This window comes from Myotis nattereri (genome assembly GCF_964212035.1).
Source record: "Myotis nattereri genome assembly, chromosome: 1".
NCBI lineage: Eukaryota > Metazoa > Chordata > Mammalia > Chiroptera > Vespertilionidae > Myotis > Myotis nattereri.
The window spans coordinates 35,239,810-35,258,524 of NC_138075.1; the positions used below are offsets into that span (position 1 = coordinate 35,239,810).

Consider the following 18,715-nt stretch of genomic DNA (forward strand, 5'->3'; position numbering starts at 1 on the left):
TGTGTGTGTGCCAGTGCGTGCACATTTTTTGGCCCTGACCAGAACCAAAGTTTTCCATTTCAATCGAGTAAAGTCACAAAATAGTAAAAGTAAAATTGCCAAGATTTGTGTAATGCCTTTTGCACATCCAGGCCTCGTGGGGACAGCAGGGGATGTGCAGGGACAGAGAAGCGGTGGGAATACAGGCTCTGCAGAGGGGCGACCCTGATGGCTCCACCTCTAACTCACTCTGGGATCACTGCTCAGTTATTTCATTATCTCTCTGCTCCCATCCCTGTAAAGGGGGGAATGATAGTGGTGCCGCCCCGTCATGGCAAATGTCATGATCCGTGTAAAGTATCTGGATCAGCACCTGGCATCTAAGAAGCGCTTGGGAAAACATAACTCTATTTTTTTTTATTGTTGTTGTCATTGGTAATAATATGATGTATATAAGACTCGAATGGCACATTCTGGCTCCCAATTATGTAGCTTTTCTATGTTGTGGTGGAGAGAAATTTGAAAACCTAGAAGCTTGAAATCCCTCATTAGCACTTTGGGTCGTTTAGGTACTTCCATGACTCTTCTGCCTGGGCCTCTCCTTTCTTCCACTGCCCCCAAACCTTTCCCATTTCTCTCCTCACCTAAAGGAGGCAAGCTGCCAAGTGTGGTTTGTCCGCTGTCCTATTGGTTGGGCCCACTGAGCATCTTACTTTCTTTTATTATTGATTTTTTTACAGAGAGGAAGAGAGAAGGAGAGGGATAGAGAGTTAGAAACATCGATGAGAGAGAAACATCGATCAGCTGCCTCCTGCACACTCCCTACTGGGGATGTGCCCGCAACCAAGGTACATGCCCTTGACCGGAATCGAACCTGGGACCCTTCAGTTCACAGGCCGACGCTCTATCCACTGAGCCAAACCGGTCAGGGCAGAGCGTCTTACTTTGAAGCAACGTGCAGATCCGGCATGGAGGCAGTCAACGTTTTGTCTTATTTTTTTTAGCTAATGTGGAGTCTGCATCACCAATAGCACAAACAGTTTTGTGTGATCAGAGACTTTGTTTCGTTTTGCATCCCTTCATCTTTTCAGTAGACCGTTATGTCAACTTAATGATGACATAAAATTGTCCCAATCTTTTTGTTCTAATCTCTAGTGTTCTGACTCGGTGGAAAATAGCTTGTTTGACGAAAAGACATGGACGTTGGCTACTGAAGATGAGAGAAGAATTAGAAGCTATTATGGATCAAATCAAGGCCGCAGAAGATAGACGCAGTGAGTTAATAGAAGAGGTAAGGGAATGCAACAGACTTAGTATGCCTTTCCTATATTGCATATCAGTAATTGTCCTTCAATATTAAGTTTAACGCAAAGATATTTTCCTTTCAGCTGACTTCAAGCTTAGGGTGAACTATGTAATCTTCCTAAGAAATATATCCATTTGCTGTGTATTAGCTATAGGAATTTAGCAAACGAAGTGGCAATTTTCTCCTGTGATCAGACACTTAATTGTTTTTTAGGAATTTGTTTCTAAAAATAAAGAGATCAAACATCATTTATTTAACTTCCATATTTACCCTCTGCCCACCCTCCATCGTTCACTGACCCCATTCTCCATTTCCTCGTGTCATTTATAAATACTATTTGGCGAAGAAATTAATCTCTGAAGGGGGAAAAAACCTTTTCAGTGGTTACTGAGAAATAATGACCTGAAATCGGAGCCAAATCTCATGCAAAGAGATATTCATTTACCTGGTTGTTGGAAAAAATCCAAGGATGACTGCTACTAGACAAATGACGAATCTTCTTTTTCCCCTCATTAGACCAGTATTACAGAAAAAGAGATCACTGAAAATTTGGTACAGATTAAAAAAGTTGCATTAGATTTAAAACAAACAGAGACGGAATTTGTCATCAATGAAAAAAAGTTAATTCAAGAATTGAACAAGTATGAGGTAAATTTTATTTTATATCTAAGAATAATTATAGAGGGCTGTGTGCCGGGAAAGGGGTCTATGTCCCATGCTCCTCTAATTAGTTAACTATAAGACAAATCTTTTAGTGTGAAGAAAACTACATTTCATTCTGAATCTTTCTTCTTTTCCTAAAAAGGAAATAGGGCAGCCAGAAATATTGTTGTACTGACTTCGGAACTGCTCAGAGCTGACCTGGGATAGATGAGGGTGTGGATGCTGGAGGAGGTGGATAAAAGGGGACCAGAAGTACCCAGGGCGCCCAGAAACAACACAAACCACGCCTTCTCAAGGTGACGGCGTGACCTTGAAAGGCCAGGGTGTGTTTCTCGGAGCCTGGCATTGGTAGAGAAGTTGAGGAGAGAAGAGATGGTGGTAGGAGCCTTCCTGACGTGATTTGGTTTGAAGGGGGAAAGAGGCCCAGCAACTCCAAACAGTTTGTGTTTGAAGGCAGCGGTCCCTTGCTGCAGCGATGGAGTAGGGAGCCCTTACGTTTCAAAGTTTAGATCTGACCCTGGTCCAAGCCTATTTCCACTCCCCCCCCACCCCCGCCCACCCCCCTCAGGTACTTATTCCCCAACACCTCATCCAGAAGCCTCTGCAGATAACTAATCCAAGAAGAGCCACTTCTAATATGAGTGACAGGCAAGAAGCAGGCACACCTTCCACACAAAAAATGCTGTGAGAACAGACAAAAGGCGGAGCAAAGCGTCCCTGCAAATGAAGAGCACTCAGAAAAGTGACGCTGCCACAGACAAAAACTGGGATCAAACGTTGTATTCTGAATTTAAAAAAAAAATGTAACTTCACGGGGCTGTGCAGGAAAGTCAGCAACTCGGGAGCACAGGCAGAGATTCAGAGGGCTGGCCAGGCGTAGGGAGAGGTGACATGGCAAGCGGCACAAGGCAGGGAGCAGATGGCAGAGAGCGCGGCACAGAATGACACAGAATCAGAGGGGATGGTGGGGAGCAGTGGGTGGGAGCACTTCTCTGTTGGTTGTACCACATCTGGGTGCGAGGTATTCTGCTAGATGCTAACAGAAAACAAAACACAACAGAGCTTGGCCTTTCAAACGCCCAGTGGGGGGAGTTAGAAAAGAAACAAGATAAACAAAGAGAACAAGTAGTAGATTCGATGGTGATGAATGCTGTAGAGAAAAAGAAAGCAGGGACACGGGCTGGAGTGTGCGCTGTTTTGAAAAGGGTAGTCAGAGAGGGCCCCGCCCTGCAGGCGTGAGGGAGCTTGCCGTGGAGAAGGCCATGGAGAAGGCGGTGCCGGGCAGAGGGCGCGCTGGGCATGAAGGTCTGAGGCAGGGCTGTCCTACCTGAGGAACAGAAAGGGGACAGGTGGCTGGAGCAGAAGTGGGGAGACGGCAGACAATAGGAATGAATTAATGCATCCACACACCTCCTTATCTCCCCCCTCCCCCCCCCCCCCCCGCCGCCCCGATATTCTTCTGTAGAGAACATAATACAGATAACACACAATTGAGTTTTTTCACACTGCAGTCTGGAGAAATTTTCTCCTGATTCTGCACTGTGACATTTTTAAATCATGGTGTGTGTGTGTGTGTGTGTGTGTGTGTGTGTGTGTGTGTTCCTATATTTATTTATAAGGATTTTAATGGCAATTTAGAAGGGGACATAGGCTGGTGTATCACTGTGTTAATTAGGGTGTAAGCAAGCTGCTTGTATCAAAGAGATGCCAAAACACAGTGGACATATGCAAGGTGAATCGTGCAGGGTTAGCAAGCCGCCCTCTCTTGGGAAGGGGACCGTGGCTGACCGTGTTGGCTTCCTGCCCCGGTAGCCTGATAAAGGGGTACTGGCAGCTGTGGGGTCAGGTAGCACAGCTTGTGTAGAAAAGCCCCCTGGTGGGTGTGCTGCGTCTTGACTGGGAGCCTTAACTGGTGGGAAAGCATAACATCGGGCTCTCCTGGGGTTGGTGCCTCATGTAAGTGGGCATGTCCCTTGCGGGGACCTAGAAGGTTGGCCCAGCAGATGCTGGTCCTCTCTGAACCTGGCGCCCTAGTACCCACCGGAGCTGGTCTCTTTCCCTTCATCTGAGTTTCTCTCTTTGGTGGGGTCAAAGGGCACTGGCCTCTGGTCAGCTGTGTTGTAGGGCGCCTCCTGCTGGGGAAGCATGTCTATTGCTGCCCTGCTGGCACTCAGGGATTTCTTCAAGTTACATGCAGATACAACTGGGCTAAAAATAAAAATGGAAGTTTTTCAGGGTAAACTGGGTCAAGTACGGCCTATTGAAACCTTAAGAGCCTGCTTATCGAGTTGAGAAGACCCACTGGTCTGGTCATTGCAGCAGGAGAGACGGGTCTTTCTCTTTCTCAGAGCTAAAGGGGAGCAATCCCGGGCAGGAGGGGCAGGTCCACCTGCTCCATGTATGGCTAACACCTGTGGTTCCAGGTGGCGGCTTTCATTCTCATCCTCTCCAGCCAGGGGAGGGGGGAAGGGGCCAAGGGGGCACATACCCCTTCTTGCTGCAGGGGCGAGGCCCAGAAGTGGCACGAACCACTTCTGCTCACATACTCGTTGGTCACACCCACCTGCAAGGGAAACAGAGAAACCCCTGTAGGTGGCAGCCATATGCTCCGCTGAACTCCGGGGTCCTGAGGTTCAAGGACAGGAGAACGGATAGCGAATGTCAGCTGGCCGCCTCTGCCTTCGTCACCATTTTAAACTTATCCTGATTTTCTAGAAAAAAAAAATTACTCCATTTGAAATGAAACAAAACCTGAGATTGAATAGTAAGCAGGCAAATTCATGCTTTGCTTTGGACACTTGGTACCCATTTGCTGTAGAACAAGCATGTCAAACTCACAGGCTCACATGGGCCAAATAAACAAGGTTTAAGTTTCTGTGGGCCGCAGAAACACAAAAGCTTCCATTTTCATAGAAATGTAGGTTTATTTCGATAGAGACATGCTGAATACAAAGCGCTGAAATAAATGAGTCATCGTTAACATAAAATAATAGAACATTTTAATAAAAATTAGTATTTTTCTTGAACATTAACTTACCAGACTCTGCACAAATTAATAAGCGTAATGCAAATCTATTTTTCGTGTTCTCCAAAAGTGAAATATTTCCTGTTGGGCACACCAAACGAGTCAGTCCAAGACTAATGACGTGGCAATCGGCTGCTAAAATATCTGCTGCTAGTGTTAGTGGAGGGAAATGGTGCGCTTGCGTGTAAGGCGCGTAAGGGAAATGAATGCAACACGATGATAGTAATCAGTCATTAGCGAACATTGTAGTTCGTTATTAACAATGTGTAACAGGATATTGTAAAAATTAAGTCACAAAATTTAAGTTAAAATGTTTCTTACATGCCGTGATAGTGGCTGGGCTGCAAAAACATTCATTGTGGGGCCACATGGGGCCCATGGGCTGCGGGTTTGACATGCTTGCTGTAGAAGTATGTCCAATTATTGCTACCCCCTCCCATTTCTTTCTTACATGCACATTTCTTAGAACTTGTGTATAATCTGTCCTGCTGCCTGTTTGCTTGTTTCTGTTTTTTGTGTGTTTTTTTTTAACCCATAAAATATTGTCAACCAAGAGAAGTTCCTCAAATGATTTGGGAGTACACACATGATAACAGCAGAATTGTAGCAATAGAGCTATAGAACCGAGAGGATCTTTGGAAAGCCATTGACTCTCATCGTCTTAGTTTATAAGTGAGTCGGCCAGTAAATATTTTTTAAAATATCTAGGATGTGCCAGATACCTTGCTATGCACCTTAGGACAGGAGAAGACCAAGAGAGAACTCTATCCCTCAAATAATTTATAGCTACTCTCGACTGTTATGTCAGTTCTCTGAAATCATGCCTCACAATCAGCCTTACTTTCTTTAAAGCAAAAATTTGTTAAGAAAATGGAAAGTACCAAAGAAAAGGAAGATGAACTATTTACATATCTTCCCACACTTCAAGAGACAGAAGAAGAATATACGAGCAAAAACACAATGTCTCAAGAGCTGGGCCACATTCTCACAGGTTTGTATGAGGCACTAAGTAATTGACCTTAAGCCCAGGTAAGGATTTCACCATTGACTTCTAACGAGGGGTTCACCCACCAAAGCAAGGTTGAATTTCCTCTACCTTTCCTCATCACCTTTAACTCTGTTCTCTATGGTTTGGGTGTTTTGTTTTTTTCTTATCTATGAATTTCCTCTCTTTTATAACACAAAATCTTACTGTTGCTGTTGTCAAATTTTTCCTTTTCTTTTTTAAAGAGTGTTTAAAATTAAGAATTAGTAGCAACTATATTATGTGGTTTCTCCCTGTACTTGGTAAAGGTAGAATCAACTTTACTACCACGTGGAGATTTTTTTCCTGTTTCTTAACATAAATTTGGAAATTATATCATTTCCAGCTATGATTTTAGCCTTAGGAGTTGGACAAAGGGTGGGGGCAGTGTTGGGGATCACCTGACTGCTAGTTTTTGTTATAAGCCATAGTATTTGACTTTTAAAACCAGGTTCATTTCTTATTTTGATGAATGTTTTTTAAGCCAAAGAACATTGTGGGTAGTTATTTTTTCTCTGTATCTCTTTTATAGAACAAAAAAAGGAACAGAATTTACTGAATGATCAGATTTCTCAAATGACAAGAGAGTTTACAAGACAAATGAACCTTTTGGTAAAGAGTCCATGCATCCATTCTTCTTTCTTCTATTAAAATGTTGATATAAAAAAAATGTTGGTATATACTCACAGTAATACTTACCTGGCACCTTTGGAGTTTTCAGGAAATCCACATTGATTAAACTTACCCTTTTAATATTAATGTTTTGAAATTTTAGTAACAACATACATATACACATATACACATACATATGTATGTATGTATGTGTATTTGTATATCCTCTTCCCCACTTTTGCTGGACAGTTGTTCATATGTCAAAATATATATATGTGTGTGTGTGTGTGTGTGTGTGTGTGTGTGTGTATATATATATATATATATATATATCTATATATCTCCTATACAATAAAAGCCTAATATGCTAAGTGTCTGGTCAACCAGTTGGCCGTTCAACCAATCAAAGTGCAATATGCTAATGATATGCTAAGGCTCCTCAACTGCTTGCTATGACATGCACTGACCACCAGGGAGCAGACAGTCGGCCCGTTGACCAGTTGCTGTGACGTGCACTGACCGGGGCCAGATGCTCTGACTGGTAGGTTAGCTTGCTGCTGGGGTCCAGCCAAATGGGACTGAGCAAGATGGGCCGGACAGGTGCTGGAGCCCTTCTACAGTCCCTCCCCGGCTGTTCAACCTCTCGCGTCCCTTCCCGGCCCCGATCATGCACCAGTGGGGTCCCTCAGCCTGGCCTGCACCCTCTCACAATCTGGGACCCTTTTGGGGATGTCAAAGAGCCAGTTTTGGCCCAATCCCACGGGCCAGGCCAAGGGACCCCACTGGTGCACAAATTCATGCACCGGGTCACTAGTATCTATACTAATAAAACGGTAATATGCTAATTAGATTGGACATCTTCCGAATGGCCTTTCCGACAAAGCCATGGTGGCGGGGGCTGAAGCAGAGGCAGTTAGGGGCAATCAGGCCAGCAGGGAAGAGCAGTTAGGGGGCAACCAGGCTGGCAGGGGAAGAGCAGTTAGGGGGCGACCAGGCTGGCAGGCAGAGGTGGTTAGAGGTGATCAGGCAGGCAGGTGAGCAGTTAGGAGCCAGCGGTCCCAGATTGCGAGAGGGATGTCCCGTATTGGAGAGGGTGCAGGCTGGGCCGAGGGACCTTCCTCCCCCCGCCATGCACAAATTTTATGCACCAGGCCTCTAGTGTATATATAAAGAGAGAGACAGGGACTCTAGAAGCAACTAACATGTAACCATGGGAACATCATTGGGTGGCCTCGATTTCCTTATTTATAAAGTAGAGATTGGCTTATGCTTTCTAAGGTTCTTTTCAGATCTGTTACTTGAGTAAGTTCCTATGAAGACAAGGATAAGTGGTAAGAGGTTGCAGGGTAGGGAGGAGTGGATGAAAAGGGAACAGGTAAAGAGGTGTTTATTACCTTTTTAAAATTTATAATCAGCAATGATAAACATGTATGTGGAGTTGCTTAATTTGTTTAATTAAAAATGGAAACATTCTATTCTTTGAGATGCACTGATATAAAAAGTAACTTTTAACACATTGCGTACCGCATAGAAATCTCTAAGACATACGCCAGGGATCGCACGTTTTTTGGGCAAACTGCATGTTATTTAAATCATCATAATGCACTTTCGGTGTTGTTTTTCAATAATTATAACATTTTTATTTACAAAAACAATTAAACAATTAAAGTTCCTAGTACTTTTTTAACGTATGGTACTGCGTAAAACATTTTCCTCTATGAAGAGGGACCAAACAAAATTTACGTAAGTATCTAGATTCGCTCCTTTTTCCATGGGCGTGAAAAACGAGAACACTCGTGAGCGGTCCTTAACAGATGTGCGCAAAACACGAGAAAACTCCTGAGCGGTACGAAATGTGTTAACATGTTATTGGCATAGAGAGATATGAAGGGGAAAATTGTAAGTATACAATACATACAATTTTATGTTCTTAATAAGATGCTGCTAGTGATGATTATGCAATGAATAAAGATTGTGATTTATAACAGTATAATAACTGTAGAGATTGTCTAGAAAACAGAAAGTTTCTTAAAAATCTATAAATTAATATTCTTTTCTTTCAAGAAATATTAAATCCTCCCGAAAAATCCTCAACAAACTTCACTCTCCTCTTCCCTACTTTTGCTGGACAATTGTTCGTATACCAACATATATGCTATTTTGTGAAGTTGTCTCAACAGCTTAACTTAGGGCCCGTGGACCTGCTTCCCAAAGTCCATGAATAAATTCCCATGAATCAGCTTTTGGATTTAAAATAAAGTTTTTCTGCGGGAAGTTCTGCATAGCCTTTGCTGATGGTTCAGGACTTACTTGGGACTCCTCTCTGAACGTGGTCCAGGCGGCCATTGTATCAGTGGCCCTGCTCGTTGAATCTGTGAGTTAACTGTGGGCTTTATGTCTGAGCAGAGTAAACTGAAGCGAGAATTACAACAATTGCGAGATCATGAAAGCGATAGAATCAAAAGTCATTTTGAAATTCTGAAGAACTTAGAAAACGAAATCTATGCACATGACCTAGAAACAGAAGCCTTGCTCCTGGAAAATGAAAGGTTGAAAAAGGTAAGTTCAAGAGCACTTCAGTGTGCACCGTGGTCCTGGTTGTAATCGTTATGAGAGAAGAGCTCTTAAGAGCTTTTAAATGCAGCTTAAAGCACCGACAAGAAGGTGCCCAAGTCATACGTGAACAGCCTAATGAGCACACCGGGGGGGCCAGCACCCAGATCAAGAAACAAAGCATTACCGGTGTCCACGCACCCTCTCAGTCCCTTCCCGCCCCCGACCGCCTCGCAAGGGCAGCGCCCGCCTGGCTTCTGTCACTACAGACCAGTTTGGCCTGTTTTTGAACATTATGCATGTGGAATGGGACAGTGCGCACTTTTTTTGCTCAACACCATGCTTGTGAGGTTCATCTTTATTGTCGGGTGCCATTGAGGTTCCTTCATTCTTCGTTCTGGGTGGGACTCGATTGTGTGACTCCACTACACTCTATTTGCACTGTTGACAGGCGTTCAGAGTTTCTCCTGTGGGCTGTTACACATAGTGTTGCGAGGAACATTCTAGTACATGTTTGTTTGGTGAACATATGTACGTTTTTCTGTTGGGCATACACTCACGTGGAGTCACAGAGCCATGGGGTGTGTGCCGCCCGCGTTCGTGCACAGTGCCCGTCTCCCAAAGACGTTGCAGGGATGGCCACTCTGGCGTTAATGGAGGAGAACACCAGCTGTTCCGCATCCTCACCGAAGCTTGGTCTTTCTCAACGTAACCATTCTGGCGGGTGTGCGATGGGGTCCCGGTATTTGTCTTTTCCTGATGACGAGGGAAGCGCTCAGCCATGTGTTTTGGCCACTTGTATGACCTCTTTGCGAAGTGCTTGTTCTGTTGCCCAATTTAAAAATTAGGTTGTCAGTCTGTTTCATATCGATTGTACGTTTTTCCCCCAGCGAACCATCGTGACCTCGGTGGGTCAGGCAGGGGGTCGGTGTATGCCAGCCGTTTGCGCAGTCCCTCACATGTAAGAGGGATTCGGTCCCCTGGGATGATCCCAGTAACCTTATAACGTGGATGATATATTCTGCCCCTTCTATAGAGGAGGAAAGTGAGACTCTGCATTTGTAATAATTTTTTAATAGTTGGAAAAATAAAAGCAGTCCTACCGCAATAAGACTCTAAGGAGAAAATTCCTTTAGCTCCCTGGGAGATTGTTGTCCTTAGTTCAATGACAACAGTTTTCCCACCAATAGCATGTGTATTTTTCAGTAGAATTAAAATGGCATAAAAGGTACCAAGGTACTTTGGAAAGGGAGATGTGTTCCATGGAACCCAGGTACCATCATCAGTAAACACCCCCCCCCCCCCGCTCCCCCCGTCCCCACACACGCAACACATCTTTGTTCTTCTAGCCCTTGAACCAAACTCATAAGGAATTCCATCCACTCATGGAAATATTCCACTCTATTGTCTCCCTATCAAGGTGATATATATTATTTACTAAAATACTTGGAATTTTATTGCTATTTTGGTAATGCGTAAGCAAATGAATGCCTGTGTCATTCTAAAAGTTCCGCTTTTGGATTAAGTGCCCAATCTACTGATTCCTCTGGATGACCCTGTGCTTTTATCTTATTCACTCACCATTCTGTTTTGCTGATTATGTGTCTTCACTCAACACACACTCTGAGCATCCGTTGAGTCCCAAACCCCGGGGAAGGTGCAGTGAATGGAGCTGAATAAGGCACTGCCTGAGCCCTTGGGAGGCTCACCCTCTGGCCAAGGAGATGGGCCTATAAGTAGATCATTACAAGTCAGCGTGTTAACTCATTTGAGAGTTACGGGAGGCCAGCTGAACTAGGCAAGTCTACAAACAGTGATCCATGTTCAAAGAGAGGCAGGAATGCTGATTTGGACTTGACTTTGGTTTACTACAATATCTGCCGCCAAGCCATGCGAAGGCTGACACAAGGTCAGGGCTGCATGAGTAGACCCCATACCACTGGGGTGAAAAACAGTTCTCTGTCATCTCCTTCTATGGTGGATGCTACTTCTTATATTTTTTTCAGTAGTTTTAGTCTTTACTATTTCTCTCTTGAAACTGGACCAGTGCCACGTTTACATCCCAAAGCCCGTCCTTTCAGAGTTCCCAGGGATGTTAGAGTTCCTGAGTAGTGGGTGGTCAGAAGAGAAAGCCATGACTTTAGTACCCCAACCACTGTTACCACCATCACCAGCCCAGTGAGCGGTTCTGTGGGGTCTTCTGTCTCAGGAAACCCTCTCCCTGATCTTATGCTGAGTTCTTCCACTCAGGCAGCATCGTTGCTGTGACATTCACTGCACACCATTTTGCATAAGGAACATTGTGTGTGTGTGTGTGTGTGTGAGAGAGAGAGAGAGAGAGAGAGAGAGAGAGAGAGAGAGAGAAGAGAGAGAGAGACGGTACATTTAGAGTACCATTTAATTTCTTCTATGTAAAATTATATTCAGATACTGTGTTTATTTGGGTGCCAAAATGCTTGCTAGAAAGTAGGACCTTTATCTCCCTCACTAGAATGTAAGCTTGACAGGGCTGTTCACCACTGTTAGCACTGCACCTAGATCAGTTGATGGCACAGAGGAGGGATCAATAAATGTTTACTGGATGACTGCACAGAGAACTAGCTTACAGTAATGAAACTGCTTAAAACAATTCCATGCCTTTGATTTTCAGTATATTGCATACATGAAGACCAAGATAGAGCCGTACGCACAAGAAGCCAAAACCTACATCTACAGTGACCTGTCCTGGCACCTGGTAGCTAATTACGGTAGGTAATGTGTCCTGGGTGAGCTTTACATATGAAGTAGAAAGCTTTTGTTTTATTTGAATCAAATTTTACTGATTTGCATGCAATACATGCACCATCTTGAGTGCAATGAGTTTTGATAAATGTGCATTCCATTGTAACCACTGCCAGCACAAACAAGATATAGAGCGTTCTCATTCCTTGTGTTCCTTTGTAGTCCCACCCGACCTCCAGTTCTTAGAAACCACTGGCCTGCTTTCTGTCACCAAGGATTGGATAGAAATGGAATGATAGACTATGCACACTTTTGTACCTGGCTTCTTTCACTCAACGAACTGTTTTTAAGACCCAGCCATGTTGTTGCACGTATCATTGGCTTGCTCCTTTACGTAGCTGTATAGTATTCTACTACATGGCTGTACCATGTTTTTTATTTATCCACTAGAGGCCCAGTGCACGAAATCATGTGGGTAGGGTCCCTAGGCCTAGCCTCCTGCGATCAGGGCCATCTTCTGCCCATTTGCCAGTCCCCAGGCCAAATGCTGCCTCCGCCGCTGGGCTGTCAGGCCACTGGGATCACCAGCTCATCCCTGGCTGCTCCGGGGCTCAGGCCTGTGGGAAGGCTTGTACCTGCGACTTCACCTCCATGCATGTGTGCCAGGCCGGCTGCTGATGGTACATGCTATCCGCTCAGGGCTGCTCATGCAAGCACCGTTGCCGCTGCCCCTGCCGCTGCTGCTGGGGCTTGAGCCACTGACGGAAGCTGCGGGGCGTGCCCGCGACCTACCTGCCCCAGAGTGAGCGACCCTGAGCAGGTAGCACGTTCCATCAGCGGCCGGCCCGGCACACACTTTCCTGCAGGCCTGAGCCCCTGAGCAGCCGGGGATGAGCTGGTGATCCCAACGGCCTGAGAGCCAGCTGGGTCCTCCCATCACCCACCCCGATTGCCCCGTTCACCATCGCTGATCCATCGGAGCCTGGGGGCCGGGGTGCCGGGAGCCGGTCCATCCTTGCTGTTTCAAAGGACCTGGCATATATGGCATACTGTTCTTAATATGTTTGCTCACCTTCTTGGCACTATGTGTTTTAACAAAGGTCTCTGAGAAAGGTTGTTTCCCCAGGTAGGGATTTTCCCCTGAAGTTAGGGAGGGAATAAACCTCTTAACTAAGTGCCAGGTGGGTAATTAATCACTTTAACTACGAACAATCATGCTTAAGCTACATAATCTTTACTCCCTGGAATGGAGATAAGAAACGCCCTAACCTTTATATTAGAGATTGATAGGATTGAATCAACTGGTATAAATACAGATGTAACAAGACAGAGGAGAGACAGAACCTAGGCACAGAACCTACACAGAACGTTCTCTAGAGACAGAAGAACTTCGCTGGAGAGAACATGGCAAAAGATCCTGGACAGAAACTGGCCTCAGAACCTGGAGACAGAACCTAGCGAGAGAGCATGGCAAAGGATCCTGGACTGAACCTGACTACAGAAATTGGCAAGAGAACCTGACTAGAACCTGGTGACTGAGCCTGGCTGGAGAACCTGGACAGAACCTGGCTGGAGAACCTAGCGAGGGAACATGGCTACAGAACCCGGCTGGAGAACCTGGAGATCCTAGCAAGAGAACATGGCTACAGAGCCTGGCTGGAGAACCTGGAGAACCTGGCTGGAGAACCTAGCAAGAGAACATGGACACAGAACCTGGCTGGAGATCCTAACCAGAACTTCGCTGGAGATCCAGACCAGAACTTGGCTGGAGATCCTGGCTAGGCTGCTGATCAACTGAACACTGTCTCCGTGTCATTCCTTCTTCGCCGACTCCGTCCATACCTTTGGGGACCCCTGGGCCCGCTGGGGTTGGACCCCAGCACCGGGGCAGGGAGCAAGAGGTCAGCCGTTCAGCCACTTGCCAGTCCCCAGTTCTGCCCGCCCCTGCTCGTGGACCAGTGGTGTAGGGACCGAGAGGTGGTCAATGCCACCTCATGGTGAGTGGTCTAGTGGTCGTTCTGGTCATGACGTTTATGGCCTCTGGCCTTTTATTATATAGGATTCACCAGCTGAAGGGCATTTGAATTCTTTCCAGTTTGGGGTTACTACTTTTCTACAAGTGTTTTTTTATTTTATTATGTGTTTTTAAATCCTCACCAAGGATATGGTTTTTATTGATTTTTAAAGAGAGAAGAAAGGGGAGCATATCGCAGTAACAGATATTGCACATCATTTACTTGGCTCACAAGTTGCCAATTTTGTCAGAACTTGGTGGAGACATCTCGGGTCTGCTCCGCATGACTTCAGCTGGGGCAGCTCGATGTCCGGGTAACTCGGCAGCTGGGGGCTGGGGCCATCTGAAGACCACTCACCCACCTGGCTGACATGGTCCCCTTCTCTGCTTGTTGGCAGTGGGAGGGCAAGTCTGATCTAATTCTTCTGTCATTTTGAAATTTTTTACACAAAACCATTTTGAGACTCAAATAGCATTTCTTTGATAAAAATGTTCCAATTGTTTCAGTAACCTGTGCGTTTTGAAAATCTTTATTTTAGCACAATATCTGGATTTGTGGGCAGAACTTCAGATCACTTTAAAGGTGAGTTTTTTGTTTTACCTCCATAAGTATCATATTTCTAAAAGTATTTACCTACCAAACAATGTAATGTTCTATGTCAATTATAGCTCCATAAGAAAATTAACCATTGAAAACATTTTTTAGTTCAGTGATTTACTAAACCATTTCTTCTGAGCTCTTTTCTAGAACTTGGCGAATTTGCTGTGTATGCATATTTATTTTGCATGACTAATACCAATTTTGCATATATATTTTTGTCTTGGATATGATTTCCTGGACAGAATGTTTTTTTTTTTATTTTATTGCAATTCATACACACCCAAAAATATGCTACTTTTTTTTTAAAGGAATTTGTAGGTGATTGTGAAGCTACTTTGCAAGAAATAAAAAGTCTAATAGACAGGCTGTGTGCAAGAGATGAAAAAATAGAGAAAATCAGTATTTGGTTACGAGGGAATCTTGAAGAGTTGCGCTTCCTCGCCACTGTGGAAATTCCTGGTAAGTGGCACCTCAAGAGCTTTGGGTAACCAAGAACTTCCTGCTCGTTTACTAGCTGGTGGTATCCAGAAAGCCCTCCCCCAGATAAGTGTGCCTACTAGTAACATAGTTATGCCCAACAGCCCACCCCGAATCATGCCCCAGACATTCAGGTGAGCACCGATTCTCATCTGCGGGGTCGAACACGGCAGGGCAGCATCGCCGGGCAATCTCCCTTCTACCTAAGAGAGTTTTCTCCGTAACGGAACCTCAACTTATTTCTGATGTTTTAAACTCTTATTTTGAACACTTTCCAAAGCAGTCTTTCCAAACTCTTTCACACATTTCCTTGTCTTCATAAACAGGAGATACTGAGCATCAGTTTACCTTTTCTTCCCGGTCTAGGGATGCCTTCTGGGGCTCATGAGATGTGAATACATCCTATAGCGCAGGATTGGTCCCCTCAGGATCAAGCAGCCGGGTCTCCCCAGAGCAGTGGTTCTCATCCTTCTGGCCCTTTAAATACAGTTCCTCATGTTGTGACCCAACCGTAAAATTATTTTCGTTGCTACTTCATAACTATAATGTTGCTACTGTTATGAATCATAATATAAATATCTGATATGCAGGATGGTCTTAGGCGACCCCTGTGAAAGGGACGTTCGACCGCCAAAGGGGTCGCGACCCACAGGTTGAGAAACGCTGGCTCCAGAGGAATATCAGCTTCCTCCTTGATTCCTTCTCTAACTCAGAGCCCTGTCCAGGGTGGTGGAGCCGAGCCCTCACACAGGCGCAGCAGGGGGTCCCAGGGAGGGAGCGAAGGTTGGGGAGGAGGCAGGAGAATAGAGTGCAGCAGAGCGATGGAGTTGCGAAATGGAAAAAAAAAAGTCATTCAGCAAGTATATGGGTTTAGTAGAGGTCATTAAGGTTTAATTTTAAAGAGCATCTTCATTAGATAAGTACTTATAAAGGTGGGGTGTAGAAAGTAAAATGAAATATAATAAAAGTTAAGATGAGAAAAAGTGATGGGATTAAACACCGTTGCAATATTTGCTAAAAACCAGTGTTCTGAGGGTATTGCTGACAGGAGAAGGAATGCTTAGGCAGCCAATGAAGCGTTCTGTGGGAAAGCCCCTTCGTATCAGCCAGGAAGCTGTCTTGGTCTTCCTGCTGGTGCCTGGTGATACTACTTAGGTCTGAGTGCTTCAAGGGTCCCTAGTGGGACTTGCCTCACTTTGTATTTTCTTTGCAAGGCCAGGCCATCCCCAGCAACTGTGGATCAGGCGGAATTTGAGGAGCTAAATCATCTCTAAGTGTCAATTGCATTATTTTCCCATGAGCGCCTCTTCCGTTTTTGTCTGAAGCCTAATGGCATCTTTGTGTTGGGGCGGATTTAAGTAGACTGCGTTGCAAAGCCGAGGCGTAGCACTTGGGACAGCAAGGCGGGCAGTCACCACCACTTGCATTTGGCAGAGATTCAGAGGCAGGGAGGGTAGTGGGCAAGGTTTATTGTGAAAGAGAGGAGCCTTCCGGTGCGCGGATGGAGGCTGTGGGCCTGGGGAAGCTGGCCGGCCAGCCTGACGCAGAGCCTCCTGGGGGAGCCTTCAGTGAGGGTATTTGCCTTCCTCTGGTTGGTCCTGCTTTTAACTTCCATCCATGGTTCACTATCAACTCCAAACTGTATTCAACAAGTACTTATCAAATGTCCATTCTGTGCCAACTATTCTATCAGGCTGTGGAGTTACAATAGGGAATGAAAATAGGTCTAGTCCCTGCCCAGTGGAAATCAGTCAGGGCCAGAGGTCGGCAAACTTTAAAGGGCCAGGCAATATTTTTGGCTTGGCCAGCCATGAAAGGTCTCCTACGCAACTCCTTAACTCTGCCAGGGGAGCAGAATTGCCCCTCGGGTGTAGTTGGTCCGCCGCTGGTGTGGTGGGAGAACCGGGAATTACACAGATGGATGTAAAATGTCAGTGCCATAAGTGTCCTGAAGGGGGGCCTAAGAATTTAAGAACCTAAGAGGGAGACTTGCCCTAGTTAGGTGTCGGGAGACGTCTCTGAAGAACTGGAAATGGAGCTGAGACCTGAAGGAAGATTGCTGCCCCCTTAGCTCCACTGATTTTTGCTCCTGGAGCAGTGGCACCATGTGGGCTCACATCGCAGCTTTGCTTCTTACGGGCTATTTAGCCTCCCTGGTTGTAAACTGTAAGTGATAGCAGCAGGAAGAAAGCATTAGACCTTTATTAAGCACTTATCAGATCCCTGAGTTTACCATCCTCCTGAGGTGATAAAGGTCAGCTTTGGTGAATTACCTGGCCACCTCTGAGCCACCTGTAATCTCCTAGCTTTGAAATGTTCTTGTTGAATGGCTTCTCTCACAGATGGGACTTCTAGAGGAGGCCTTGATCTTTCAGCTCAACAGCTCTCCCCTGTCCTCTTCTGGACACATCAGGTCCCGACCCTCTCCAGGAACACTGCACTAGCCTAATTAGCAGAGTGAGCACCCTTGAGTCTGGCACCAGAACAAAGGCTGCCCGAGTTGAATGACACCCACTATGAATGTCAGAGTGCACATACTGTGAGAACGAGACGAGACGATTAGAATCCAGGGGACTCCTCCTAATGAGTGGCTATGGGGGAAGGTAAAGTGGGGCGTCGGAGTCTTTTTGGGTGTTGGGAATACACAGGGATGTCTTCCCAAAGGAGCAGCCCCGATCACCTGGCCAAGAACTGCAGCAGTATGGCTGAGTGGAGATCTGGGGTTCCAGCTGGCGAGAGTGGGGGGTTAGCTTGTCAGAAAGTACCAGGCTTCATCCTGAAATCTAAGATCGTTACTTTTTGCCTTAATATTCTTTCTGGTAAACAAGTAAATAAGTTAATTTGTAGTGTATACCTAAACCAAATAGCAACTGAATATGGATTTTTTAAAGCATTAAAAAGAATGTTTTAAAATTCCAAAAGTCCTTGAATTGTACTATAATTTTGAATGCAGATAAACAATCTGTATACTAACCAAATATTTTAACTTGATGTCTACTCTGTAGAGACTTTTTAGGTCAAGAGATATTTTAAAATAATGATCAAATATCATATAATTATTTTTTGTTATTGTTTTGGATAAGAACTTGATACAATTATCTGTATTTTGATCATTTAATAATGGAAAAGAATGCAGTTATAATCTAGCAGAATCAAAATTTCAGTAAGAAATAATCTAAAAATCATTTGCCTAAAAACTGTGAAAAGGTCTCTTGGAAAAATTAAAATCTGAACTAGGAAGAGAGTTTAGACCAGCCGTGGGCAAACTACGGGCCCAGCCCGTTTGAAATGAGTAAAACTAAAAAAAAAAAAAACCGTACCCTTTTATGTAATGATGTTTACTTTGAATTTATATTAGTTCACACAAACACTCCATCCATGCTTTTGTTCCGGCCCTCCGGTACAGTTTAAGAACCCATTGTGGCCCTCGAGTCAAAAAGTTTGCCCACCCCTGGTTGAGACAATGGTTCTCAAACATTAGAATCACCTGGGGAAGGTTTTACAATCTTTGGCCCATACCCCAGACCAATTCACCATGAGTCTCTGGGGCTGGGACCCAGGCATGTTTTTAGACTCTCCAGCTGGTTCCAATGTGCAGTCAAGTCTTGCAAACCAGTGGTTTTAGGCAAATAGATAACAAGGTAACAAATGAGTACACTGACCCAAATCAGAAAATATTTTGACTTTAAATAACCTATCCAGCACTGGTTAGCACAATTATTACTACAGCAGTGAGTTGT

At 44.9% G+C, this 18,715-nt stretch overlaps 1 protein-coding gene across 1 annotated transcript in view; it reads left to right on the forward strand.

Moving 5' to 3' along the window:
* CCDC175 (coiled-coil domain containing 175) overlaps positions 1–18,715 on the forward strand; it is a gene marked incomplete at both ends in the record, with an annotated part of 56,826 nt that overhangs the window by 37,353 nt on the left and 758 nt on the right. Inside the window, 8 exons of the mRNA XM_081086367.1 lie at positions 1,135–1,270; positions 1,802–1,933; positions 5,826–5,964; positions 6,530–6,609; positions 9,016–9,168; positions 11,813–11,909; positions 14,437–14,480; positions 14,807–14,957. Of these exons, the coding sequence (XP_080942493.1) occupies positions 1,135–1,270; positions 1,802–1,933; positions 5,826–5,964; positions 6,530–6,609; positions 9,016–9,168; positions 11,813–11,909; positions 14,437–14,480; positions 14,807–14,957 (932 nt within the window). The remainder of the gene's footprint in view (positions 1–1,134; positions 1,271–1,801; positions 1,934–5,825; positions 5,965–6,529; positions 6,610–9,015; positions 9,169–11,812; positions 11,910–14,436; positions 14,481–14,806; positions 14,958–18,715) is intronic.